This window comes from Balaenoptera physalus (genome assembly GCF_965194825.1).
Source record: "Balaenoptera physalus genome assembly, chromosome: 19".
Classification (NCBI taxonomy): domain Eukaryota; kingdom Metazoa; phylum Chordata; class Mammalia; order Artiodactyla; family Balaenopteridae; genus Balaenoptera; species Balaenoptera physalus.
Window position 1 is genome coordinate 17,491,978 of NC_138900.1, and position 12,044 is coordinate 17,504,021.

The 12,044-nt window shown below is 43.1% G+C and overlaps 1 protein-coding gene across 1 annotated transcript; it reads left to right on the forward strand.

Annotated features, from left to right (window-relative positions):
* The first annotated feature begins 209 nt into the window (after positions 1-209).
* On the forward strand, positions 210-2,614 carry LOC309648821 (major allergen I polypeptide chain 1-like). The gene is made up of 3 exons (XM_082437921.1): positions 210-1,204; positions 1,343-1,504; positions 2,471-2,614. Exons 1-3 carry the CDS (start codon positions 1,144-1,146, stop codon positions 2,473-2,475), a joined length of 228 nt encoding a protein of 75 aa, XP_082294047.1. The 5' UTR covers positions 210-1,143; the 3' UTR covers positions 2,476-2,614.
* Positions 2,615-12,044: the final 9,430 nt, after the last annotated feature.

A 12,044-nucleotide genomic window follows, 5' to 3' on the forward strand; every position in this document is an offset into this window, starting at 1 on the left:
TCAGGGGCTATAGGTAATATTCAGAACCATATCCTTTAAGCTGTTCTGCAGATACTAAAGCCCCACCAGGTGGAGGAAGATGAGTACATGATGACCAGATGGTAGCCATGACATAAGCTGCCCCATTTCATACAATTCTGAGAACAGGCCTCAAGGAAATGGGAACAAACTGATCCTGGAACTGAAGATTAACTGTACTTAAAACAATCAAGATGATGGTGATCAGACCACCGCATTGCCAATTTCAAGATGACTGTCAGACCTGACTGTGCTACTCTGCCCCCTCCCTCGCCTATACACCCCTTAAACCCCACTTAAAAGCTCCTGCGCCTTGATCGGCAGTTAGGAGTTGGCCTTTGGACAGGAATCCGTCCTCTCCCCTGATTGCTGGCCTCTGGAATAAAGCAAACTTTCCTTTCCAACCTCTCGAGTATTGGCTTTCAAGCGGTGAGCAGCCAGGCCTGAGTTTGGTAACACTGTCAAAGTCACCAGGTGGCAGGACTTGATCAAGAAGAAAACTAGAACTTCTGGGCCACCATGTAGGGGAGGTTTCGGGGCTCCAGAAACAAATTCGGGGGAGTGGCTCAACAGAGGCCACTGACAAGATCAAGGACACTGTGATGAAAGCAGGGCAGGGAAGGAGCCACCAGAGAGCCTGACCAGGGGTTCAGGGCTTGTGCCCTGGCCTTCCTGGCACTTACTACCTGTGAGACCATTTGTAAGCACTGAGCTTCCTGAAAAACCCATAACGTCAAGACCAGACTGTTTTCAAAGTCACATGCAGTTGTGACAGGCTGCCATGGGCCATCATTCAGGAGGCCTGATTTGGGAGCATTTCTGCCCCTTTTCTGGTCAACCTGGGGACTTTCAGTTGTTAAGCTTCCCGTGTCAGCTGACCCTCCCACAGAGCCCCCAGATGGGACGGAGGCTGAGCCAGTGCGCTCTGTGGACCGAAGGACCAGCATCTTGCTGTCACACAAAGCCCCTCCCTGTGCAGCCCCGGGCAACTCCAAGCTGTGGCCTGGGAGAGGCCTGGCAGTACCTCCTGGAAAAAGAAGTGTCAGACAGGCTTGGGCCCCGCTGTGGGGCCCAGGGCAGGTATAAAGGGGGTCCAGGTGGGTAGGATCACCTGCCACCTGCCCCATGATGCGGGCTGGAGCTCTCCTGATGCTCTGCACTGCCTTGCTCCCGATCTCGGGCGGAAGTGAGTGGCTGGGACACGGGTTCCCCGAGGGTTCTGACACCTTCCCAGGGCAGCACTGAGCATGTCGGGAGGGGGAAGGGAAGAGTGTGCTCTGATGGGTGCCTTTCCAGGGAGGGTCACCTTATCTTTGTGTTTCAGATTGCGACATTTGCCTGGCCTTGAGGGAGACCCTTAGCCTGTTCGTGGCGGGAACCCCTGAGGACTATATGGCAAATGTGAGACAGTATGAAACAGACCCTTTGGTACTGGACACTGCCAGTCAACTGAAGAGCTGCGCTGACCGGAAGTTGACAGATGAGGGTAGGCAAAACACTCTCGGTGTTCTGGTGGGTCCGGCTGTGCGTGTCTGTGCCTCTGGCGCCTGTCTTGGGGCGGGTGAGGGGGGTCTGCTCAGAGCAGTGCGAGGTGGGGGAGCTCATTTCCTCTCCGCCAGGGCCCTTCCCTGGGAACCTGGGAGGAGAAAGAGCCTCATGAATGAGGAGGTAGAGAGGATGCGGCAGACACGCACAGCACGGGAGAGGCTCGGGTAGGAAGACTCAGTCCAGCCCTGGAGCTCTTGAGCTGGCCCTGACTAGGCCTTCCTGTCTCTGTGGCACCACCTGGCTTTGGTGTCAGGCCCTCAGCACTGGCCTCCCTGATGGCAGCCTCTCCAGCCCATGACCTGCATCTTCTGCAAACCATTAACACTGAGTCCTTGCCTTCTCCAAACGTCAGTTCCTTTCCCTTAGTGCCTCAAGTCCCCTCCTCCATCCCACCTAAAACCCACATTGCCCTTGTTCCCTGTACCCCAAAGGGCCATTCTGTGCCTCAAATGCCATAAGAGGAGGCTGAGTCCAAAAGCTCCAATCCTGCCTTCCCCAGGCCTGGGATGCCCAGAGTGGAGGACCAGAGTGAATCCTCTCTCTGCCACCCCAAGAGGTGGTGGGAACAAGCCACTGCTTCAGCTGCAAGTGTCCAAGGGGCAGAGGGGGGAAACAGACGGGGGTCAGCTCATCCCTGGAGACTCCCAGGGGCCACTGTGGAGCCCTGCCAGGTGGTCCTCAGCAGCCTCCCCCACTCTATCCCAGACTGCCCTCAACCCACCAGGGAGACCCCTCTTCTCTGTTCCACTGGAGGAAGCTTCTTTGGGAGGAATCCACCTTTACCTGCTCAGATCCAGAGGCTACCCTCCAAACAAGCCTGCAGGCCTCCCCCCAGTGTTCAGTGCACCTTGATGTCTCCGGGACCCCAGAGGCCTCACCAGGTTTCCTGACCTTCTCTTTGCAGGATAAATATACTCAAGTCCTTTGTGTTGATGGAGCTGTCAACAGCTCCAAGGAAGCCACTTGCCTGATCACTAAGTCGTGTCAGCAGCCTGCCATGTCCAGGTGTCTGATTAGAGGATTCCAGCAATAAAATCCTTGCAGTTCACAGGAGAGTGCTTACTCCCTGGAGATTGGGCTTTGGATTTGGGGGAGAGGGAGGATGTGCCCACAGTGGAGACCATCAGAGTGCCTTCCAACTGCAGCTGGATTTTAATGCTGTCAGATGTTGCTCCTCCACAAATTCAATGGGAGGGGGAGGGGTGATGATAATTACATCAGCCAGAGTGTCTGATCATTTCTGTGACCAGGACCCACAGGTCACGTGCACTATCGAACAAATTCGAGCTTCCCAGCAACCTTGAGGGATAGGAGTAATCATCCTAGTCTTACAAGGGAAGGAACTGAGGCTCAGAGGGGATAAAACGTTTGCCAGAGATGACATAGCTTTCCTCACCCATCCACTGCTGGGGAGATGAGGTTGGCTAACTCACTGTGTGACTGTGCACATATTACAGGCCTCCTTTGGGCCTCTGGTTCCCACTTACAAAATTGAAATACCTCCAATCTCCAAGGCTGTGGTGAGGCCAAAGTAAAATAATGGGTGAGCTAATTGGTTCAAGATGGAGGAGTAGAAGGACGTGCTCTCACTCCCTCTTGCAAGAGCACCAGAATCACAACTAACTGCTGAACAATCATCAACAGGAAGACACTGGAACTCACCGGAAAAGATACCCCACATCCAAAGACAAAGGAGAATCCACAATGAGATGGTAGGAGGGGCACAATCACAATAAAATCAAAACCCATAACTGCTGGGTGGGTGACTCACAAACTGGAGAACACTTATACCACAGAAGTCCACCCACAGAAATGAAGGTTCTGAGCCCCACGTCAGGCTTCCCAACCTGGGGGTCCAGCAACAGGAGGAGGAATTCCTAGAGAATCAGACTTTGAAGGCTAGCGGGATTTGATTGCAGGAATTCAACAGGACTGGGGGAAACAGAGATTCCACTCTTGGAGGGCACACACAAAGTAGTGTACGCATCAGCACCCAGGGGGAAGGGGCAGTGACCCCATAGGAGACCGAACCAGACCTACATGCTAGTGTTGGAGGGTGTCCTGCAGAGGCGGGAGGTGGTTGTGGCTCACCATGAGGACAAGGACACTGGCAGCAGAAGCTCTGGGAAGTACTCCTTGGTGTAAGCCCTCCCAGAGTCCACCATTAGCCCCAACAAAGAGCCCAAGTAGGCTCCAGTGTTGGGTCACCTCAGGCCAAACAACCAACAGGGAGGGAACCCAGCCCCACCCATCAGCAGACAAGCAGATTAAAGTTTTACTGAGCTCTGCCCACCAGAGCAACACCCAACTCTACCCACCACCAGTCCCTCCCATCAGGAAACTTGCACAAGCCTCTTAGATAGCCTCATCCACTAGAGGGCAGGCAGCAGAAGCAAGAAGAACTACAATCCTGCAGTCTGTGGGACAAAAACAACATTCACAGAAAGACAGACAAGATGAAAAGGCAGAGGGCTATGTATCAGATGAAGGAACAAGATAAAACCCCAGAAAAACAACTAAATGAAGTGGAGATAGGCAACCTTCCAGAAAAAGAATTCAGAATAATGATAGTGAAGATGATCCAGGACCTCGGAAAAAGAATGGAGGCAAAGATCGAGAAGATGCAAGAAATGTTTAACAAAGACCTACAAGAATTAAAGAACAAACAAACAGAGATGAACAATACAATAACTGAAATGAAAAATACACTAGAAGGAATCAATAGCAGAAGACAGCCTAAGAGACCTCTGGGACAACATTAAACGCAACAACATTCGCATTATAGGGGTCTCAGAAGGAGGAGAGACAGGGAAAGGACCCGAGAAAATATTTGAAGAGATTATAGTCGAAAATTTCGCTAACATGGGAAAGGAAATAGCCACCCAAGTCCAGGAAGCGCAGAGAGTCCCAGGCAGGATAAACCCAAGGAGAAACACACCGAGGCACACGGTTATCAAATTGACAAAAATTAAAGACAAAGAAAACTTATTGAAAGCAACAAGGGAAAAACGACAAATAACATACAAGGGAACTCCCATAAGGTTAACAGCTGATTTCTCAGCAGAAACTCTACAAGCCAGAAGGGAGTGGCATGACATATTTGAAATGATGCAAGGGAAGAACCTACAACCAAGATTACTCTACCCGGCAAGGATCTCATTCAGATTCGATGGAGAAATCAAAAGCTTTACAGACAAGCAAAAGCTAAGAGAATTCAGCACCACCAAACCAGCTCTACAACAAATGCTAAAGGAACTTCTCTAGGTGGGAAACACAACAGAAGAAAAGGACCTATGAAAACAAACCCATAAAAATTAAGAAAATGGTAATAGGAACATATATATCGATAATTATCTTAAACGTGAATGGATTAAATGCTCCAACCAAAAGACACAGGCTTGCTGAATGGATACCAAAACAAGACCCATATATATGCTGTCTACAAGAGATCCACTTCAGACCTAGGGACACATACAGACTGAAAGTGAAGGGATGGAAAAAGATATTCTATGCAAATGGAAATCAAAAGAAAGCTGGAGTAGCAAGACTCGTATCAGATAAAATACACTTTAAAATAAAGAATGTTACAAGAGACAAGGAAGGACACTACATAATGATCAAGGGATCAATCCAAGAAGAAGATGTAACAATTATAAAAATATATACACCCAACATAGGAGCACCTCAATACATAAGGCAACTGCTAAGAGCTGTTAAAAAGAGAAAATCGACAGTAACACAATAATAGTGGGGGACTTTAACACCTCACTTACACCAATGGACAGATCATCCAAACAGAAAATTAATAAGGAAACACAAGCTTTAAATGACACAACAGACCAGATGGATTTAATTGATATTTATAGGACATTCCATCTAAAAACAAGAGATTACACTTTCTTCTCAAGTGCACATGGAACATTCTCCAGGAGAGATCACATCTTGGGTCACAAATCAAGCCTCGGTAAATTTAAGAAAATTGAAATCATATCAAGCATCTTTTCCGACCACCACACTATGAGATTAGAAATAAATTACAGGAAAAAAGTGTAAAAAATACAAATGCATGGAGGCTAAACAGTGCACTACTAAATAACCAAGAGATCATTGAAGAAATCAAAGTAGAAATTTAAAAAATACATAGAAGCAAATGACAACAAAAGCGCAATGACCCAAAACCTATGGGACACAGCAAAAGCAGTTCTACGAGGGTAGTTTATAGCAATTCAATCTCACCTCAAGAAACAAGAAAAATCTCAAACAATCTAACCTTACACCTAAAGCAACTAGAGAAAGAAGAACAAACAAAACCCAAAGTTAGTAGAAGGAAAGAAATCATAAAGATCAGAGCAGAAATAAATGAAATAGAAACAAAGAAAACAGTAGCAAAGATCAATAAAACTAAAAGCTGATTCTTTGAGAAGATAAACAAAATTGATAAACCATTAGCCAGACTCATCAAGAAAAAGAGGGAGAGGACTCAAATCAATAAAATTAGAAATGAAAAAGAAGTTACAACGGACACTGCAGAAATACAAAGCATCATAAGAGACCACTACAAGCAACTCTATGCCAATAAAATGGACCATCTGGGAGAAATGGACAAATTCTTAGAAAGGTATAACCTTCCAAGACTGAACCAGGAAGAAACAGAAAATGTGAACAGACCAGTTGCAAGTAATGAAATTGAAACTGTGATTAAAGATCTTCCAACAAACAAAAGTCCAGGACCAGATGGCTTCACAGGTGAATTCTATCAAACATTTAGAGAGGAGCTAACACCCATCCTTCTCAAACTCTTCCAAAAAATTGCAGAGGAAGGAACACTCCCAAACTCATTCTATGAGGCCACCATCACCCTGATACCAAAACCAGACAAAGATACTACAAAAAAAGAAAATTACAGACCAAAATCACTGATGAATATAGATGCAAAAATCCTCAACAAAATACTAGCAAACAGAATCCAACAACACATTAAAAGGATCATATACCACAATCAAGTGGGATTTATCCCAGGGATGCAAGGATTCTTCAATACACGCAAATCAATCAATGTGATACACCATATTAACAAATTGAAGAATAAAAACCATATGATCATCTCAATAGATGCAGAAAAAGCTTTTGACAAAATTCAACACCCATTTATGATAAAAACACTCCAGAAAGTGGGCATAGAGGGAACCTACCTCAACATAATAAAGGCCATATACGACAAACCCACAGCAAACATCATTCTCAACGGGGAAAAACTGAAAGCATTTCCTCTAAGATCAGGAACAAGACAAGGATGTCCACTCTCACCACTATTATTCAACATAGTTTTGGAAGTCCTAGCCACGGCAATCAGAGAAGAAAAAGAAATAAAAGGAATACAAATTGGAAAAGAAGAAGTAAAACTGTCACTGTTTGCAGATGACATGATACTATACATAGAGAATCCTAAAGATGCCACCAGAAAACTACTAGAGCTAATCAATGAATTTGGTAAAGTAGCAGGATACAAAATTAATGCACAGAAATCTCTTGCATTCCTATACACTAATGATGAAAAATCTGAAAGAGAAATTAAGGAAACACTCCCATTTACCACTGCAACAAAAAGAATAAAATACCTAGGAATAAACCTACCTAGGGAGACAAAAGACCTGTATGCAGAAAACTATAAGACACTGATGAAAGAAATTAAAGATAATACAAACAGATGGAGAGATATACCATGTTCTTTGATTGGAAGAATCAATATTGTGAAAATAACTATACTACCCAAAGCAATCTACAGATTCAATGCAATCCCTACCAAATTACCAATGGCATTTTTTACAGAACTAGAAAAAAAAAAAACTTAAAATTTGTATGGAGACACAAAAGACCCCGAATAGCCAAAGCAGTCCTGAGGGAAAAGAACGGAGCTGGAGGAATCAGGCTCCTTGACTTCAGACTATACAACAAAGCTACAGTAACCAAGAAAGTATGGTACTGGCACAAAAACAGAAATATAGATCAATGGAACAGAATAGAAAGCCCAGAGTTAAACCCACGCACATATGGTCACCTAATTTATGACAAAGGAGGCAAGAACATACAATGGAGAAAAGACAGCCTCTTCAATAAGTAGTGCTGGGAAAACTGGACAGCTACATGTAAAAGAATGAAATTAGAACACTTCCTAACACCATACACAGAAATAAACTCAAAATGGATTAAAGACCTAACTGTAAGACCAGACACTATAAAACTCTTAGAGGAAAACATAGGGAAAACACTCTTTGACATAAATCACAGCAAGATCTTTTTTGATCCGCCTCCTAGAGTAATGGAAATAAAAACAAAAATAAACAAATGGGACCTAATGAAACTTAAAAGCTTTTGCAAATCAAAGGAAACTACAGACAAGACAAAAAGACAACCCTCAGAATGGGAGAAAATATTCGCAAACGAATCAATGGACAAAGGATTAATCTCCAAAATATAGAAAGAGCTCATGCCGCTTAGTATTAAAAAAACAAACAGGGTTTCCCTGGTGGCGCAGTGGTTGAGAATCTGCCTGCCAATGCAGGGCACACGGGTTCAAGTCCTGGTCTGGGAGGATCCCACATGCTGCGGAGCAACTAGGCCCATGAGCCACAATTACTGAGCCTGCACGTCTGGAGCCTGTGCTCCGCAACAAGAGAGGCCGCGATAGTGAGAGGCCCGCGCACCGCAATGAAGAGTGGCCCCCACTTGCCGCAACTAGATAAAGCCCTCACACAGAAACGAAGACCCAACACAGCCATAAATAAATAAATATACCTTTTTAAAAAAAAACTCACTTAAAAAAAAAAAAGAAGTAATGGAGCTTGATCATGGTGGTTTTTCCAGTTTCCACAACTGTCAAAATTTACAAATTGTACTCTTTAAATAAATGTACTTCCTGTATGTCAATTACACTTCAATAAAGCTACTTAAACAACAAAATTTAATTAAGTATAGCAAGGTTTAAAAATACAATTAGAGGGCTTCCCTGGTGGCGCAGTGGTTGAGAGTCTGCCTGCCGGTGCAGGGAACACGGGTTCGAGCCCTGGTCTGGGAGGATCCTACATGCCGTGAGCAACTAGGCCCGTGAGCCACAACTACTGAGCCTGCACGTCTGGAGCCTGTGCTCCGCAACAAGAGAGGCCGCGATGATGAGAGGCCCGCGCACTGCGATGAAGAGTGGCCCCCGCTTGCCACAACTAGAGAAAGCCCTCGCACAGAAACGAAGACCCAACACAGCCATAAGTAAATAAATAAATAAATAAAATTTTTTTAAAAAAAGGGAAAAAATACAATTAGAAACAACTTAATAGACACATAGAATGCAGCATGTAATAGTTAATATGCCCTGTTTTCAAGCATATGTAGGATAGTATAAAAATTGACCATGTATTAAGGATATAAAGTAAGCCTCAAATTTCAAAGTATTTTAAAATCATCCAGAGCATATAATCATCCAGAGCAATGCAATGATGATAGAAATCAATAGCAAAAAATGTTGAGAAAATCCTCATATCTATGGAAATTAATGATTAGAGTGGATTGCTTTTACTGTGTAACAAATAACCCCAAAGTTCAATGGATTAAAATGTGAATCACTTATGATCACTCGTGGGCTGTAGTTTGGCTGGAATTTCAGCTGATACAAGCTGGGCTTGGCTAGACCATACCCATTCAAGGTATGGGTCTCACAGGACTTGGCTCCTCCTGCAGGTTGGGCTCGAGTCTGATCTACACCTGCTCATTCCAGGGCTCAAGCTAAAGAACCAGCATAAACCAGGGGAAAGATAGTCTCGTAGTGATGACAGAGATGTGAGAAGAAAGACCAACTGTACAATCATATTGAAGCAACTGATTGCCTATTATCTGCTCACATCCCATTGTTCAAATCACATGACATAGCTGAGCCTAGTATCAATGGAGTGAGGAAGTATACGGCTGCAATGTAGCTGCAGAGACAAAGTAAATGTTTTTGAGCAATAATTTAATCTACCACAAACTGACAAAACTGTGGGGATGGGGACATTTAAAAGGCACAAATAAGCAATATTATTCATTTAAAAGGAGACTTCACTAAAGACCCTTTAGTCATCAAAATAAGTAGATATTATGAAAACTTTATAACAATTTTTTAAATTTAGATAAAACATACAAATTCCAAGAAAAACATCCCAAAAACTGACATGAGAAGAAAGAGAAACCCCAAATAGTTCTTATGGGCAAAGTGCTAGCTGTCCTAGGATCTTTCCATAGAACCAGTCCTGGGAAGATGATACTGGTTTTACCTTCCTTCAGCACTGGGTCCCTAAAATGTGCTTAGATAAATGAGAAATGTTGTGTCTGAGATATTATTTAGTGGGAAATCTTTTATTTGGGGACTGTACCTGAACAGGGAGAGCTATGACTGGTATATAGATACTGAATGACTGTATGATTAGGATGATATAAAGGCTGTTGGAAAGCTAGACAATGACTTCCTTGAACTAAAGTGGGCAATTGATATATATCTTACAAATGATTGTACCCCATGCAGTGAAAGCACACAGGAGCTGTCCTCCTATTTTGTTAGATGTTCTGGATCAGCATAATACTGTTGCAATATGCTCAGGTGAACCACATGCACTTTGGCTTTAACTCCCAAACAGATATCATCCTGTGCGGTGGTATGGAACTTTAGACCACTGCTGGACCCCAGAATAAAACTGAAAATACTGGGCATGTAGTATGCCCTTTTATCCTTTCATAAATGTAAGTAAATTTAGTGTCAGATGAATGCCTATTGTGTCTGTGAGTTTTATTGCCAATTATAATCTGAGACCATTGCTGAGGATTGTGCAGTCCTCTATTTATAAAATTGAATTAAATTTTTAAAAATTCTCACAAGAAAATCCCAGATGCAGACGGCTCTTCTGGTAAGTTCCAGCAAACACTCAGTGAGGAAATAACTCCAGTATTGTACAAATGCTTCCAAAGAATAGACAAATAGGGTATCAGTCGGTATCCTTGCAGGAAACAAATGACACTTGCACAGGATTCATGAAGAGTTTAATGAATGGCCTATTGCTGTGATATGAGCAGAGCCAAGGGAAACCAATTTAAAAACAAAAACAAAAACAAAAACACTCATGGCCAGCAACAGCAAAATGCCTAAAGAAAGGCAAGGAAAAGAAGCTGCTAACTAAAATCCAATGAGACCTGTAGTTGAAGAAAAGGACCTTTGGCCTCCAGGAGAGGAATGCAGCCACTGCCAACTGCAGCCCTAAAGGAAAGCAGCTGAAAAATAAATAACCCAATCTCGCCTTCCTCTTGCCTTCCAATGTCCTGCCATATCTCCCACCTTCCAACCCACCAAAAACCAAAAGACAAAGTAACCCAGTGACACAATCCGAAAAAGGCCATATCCTGGGGTACAGAGCAGGTTGGGGAAAGGGGGAAACTAGATCTCTTGGAACAAATGGAAAACATCACTAAATACCCCAATTAATGTAATGAGGCTAGTGTCATGACATCAAAATCCAACTACTCAAGGTCATAGACAAAAAAATTTAAACCAAATATTAACAAGTATATGAAATTACATATCAAAAAGATACTATATGTTGGGACTTCCCTGGTGGCACAGTGGATAAGACTTCGCGCTCCCAATACAGGGGACCTGGGTTCGATCCCTGGTCAGGCAACTAGATCCCACATGCATGCCGCAACTAAGAGTTCACATGCCACAACTAAGAAGGCTGCCTGCAGCAACTAAGACCTGGTGCAACCAAATAAATAAATAAATATTTTTTAAAAAACATTAAGACTAAAAACAAAGATACTATATGTTGATTAACGAGGATTTATACAAGAAATGCAAGGTAAGTTTAATATTAGAAAAACCTTTGATGTAACTTATCACTTCAACAGAACTAAGGGAAAAAAGTATATGTTTATTTCAATAAATGCCGAAAAGATGTGTTATAAAATTCATCATCTTTTCTTGAATTAAAAAAACTCTTAGAGGGACTTCCCTGGCGGTCCAGTGGTTAGACTCCATGCTTCCAATGCAGGGGGCGCGGCTTCGATCCCTGGTCGGGGAACAGAGATCCCACGTGCCACATGGTACCACCAAAAAAATAAATAAATAAAATAATTAAAAATTTAAAACTCTTAGAAAGTAGAAATAAAAGAATATATCCTTAATCTAATAACAAGTGTCTACCAGAAAAAATTCCCACAGTAAACTTCCTATTTAATGGTGAAATACCGAAAGCTATCCTCTTGAATCTGGATAAAGGGTAGCCAGAAATACTTCATAATATTTTTGTAACTTTCTTGTAAGCCTGAAATTATGCCAAAACAAACAATAATAATATAAGATAAAAAGCTGTCAAAAACAAAATAAAACAAAGCAAAAACATTCCCCTTGGGTTTAGATAGAAGATAAGGATGCCTACTTTTACCATTTCTACTCAACATTG

Bases quoted from the DNA above. Each gene is read 5' to 3' on its own strand.
- LOC309648821 (XM_082437921.1), top strand. From the start codon at position 1,144: ATGATGCGGGCTGGAGCTCTCCTGATGCTCTGCACTGCCTTGCTCCCG. The intron at 1,205-1,342 runs GTGAGTGGCTGG...TTTGTGTTTCAG, and splicing joins GCTCCCGATCTCGGGCGGAA to ATTGCGACATTTGCCTGGCC.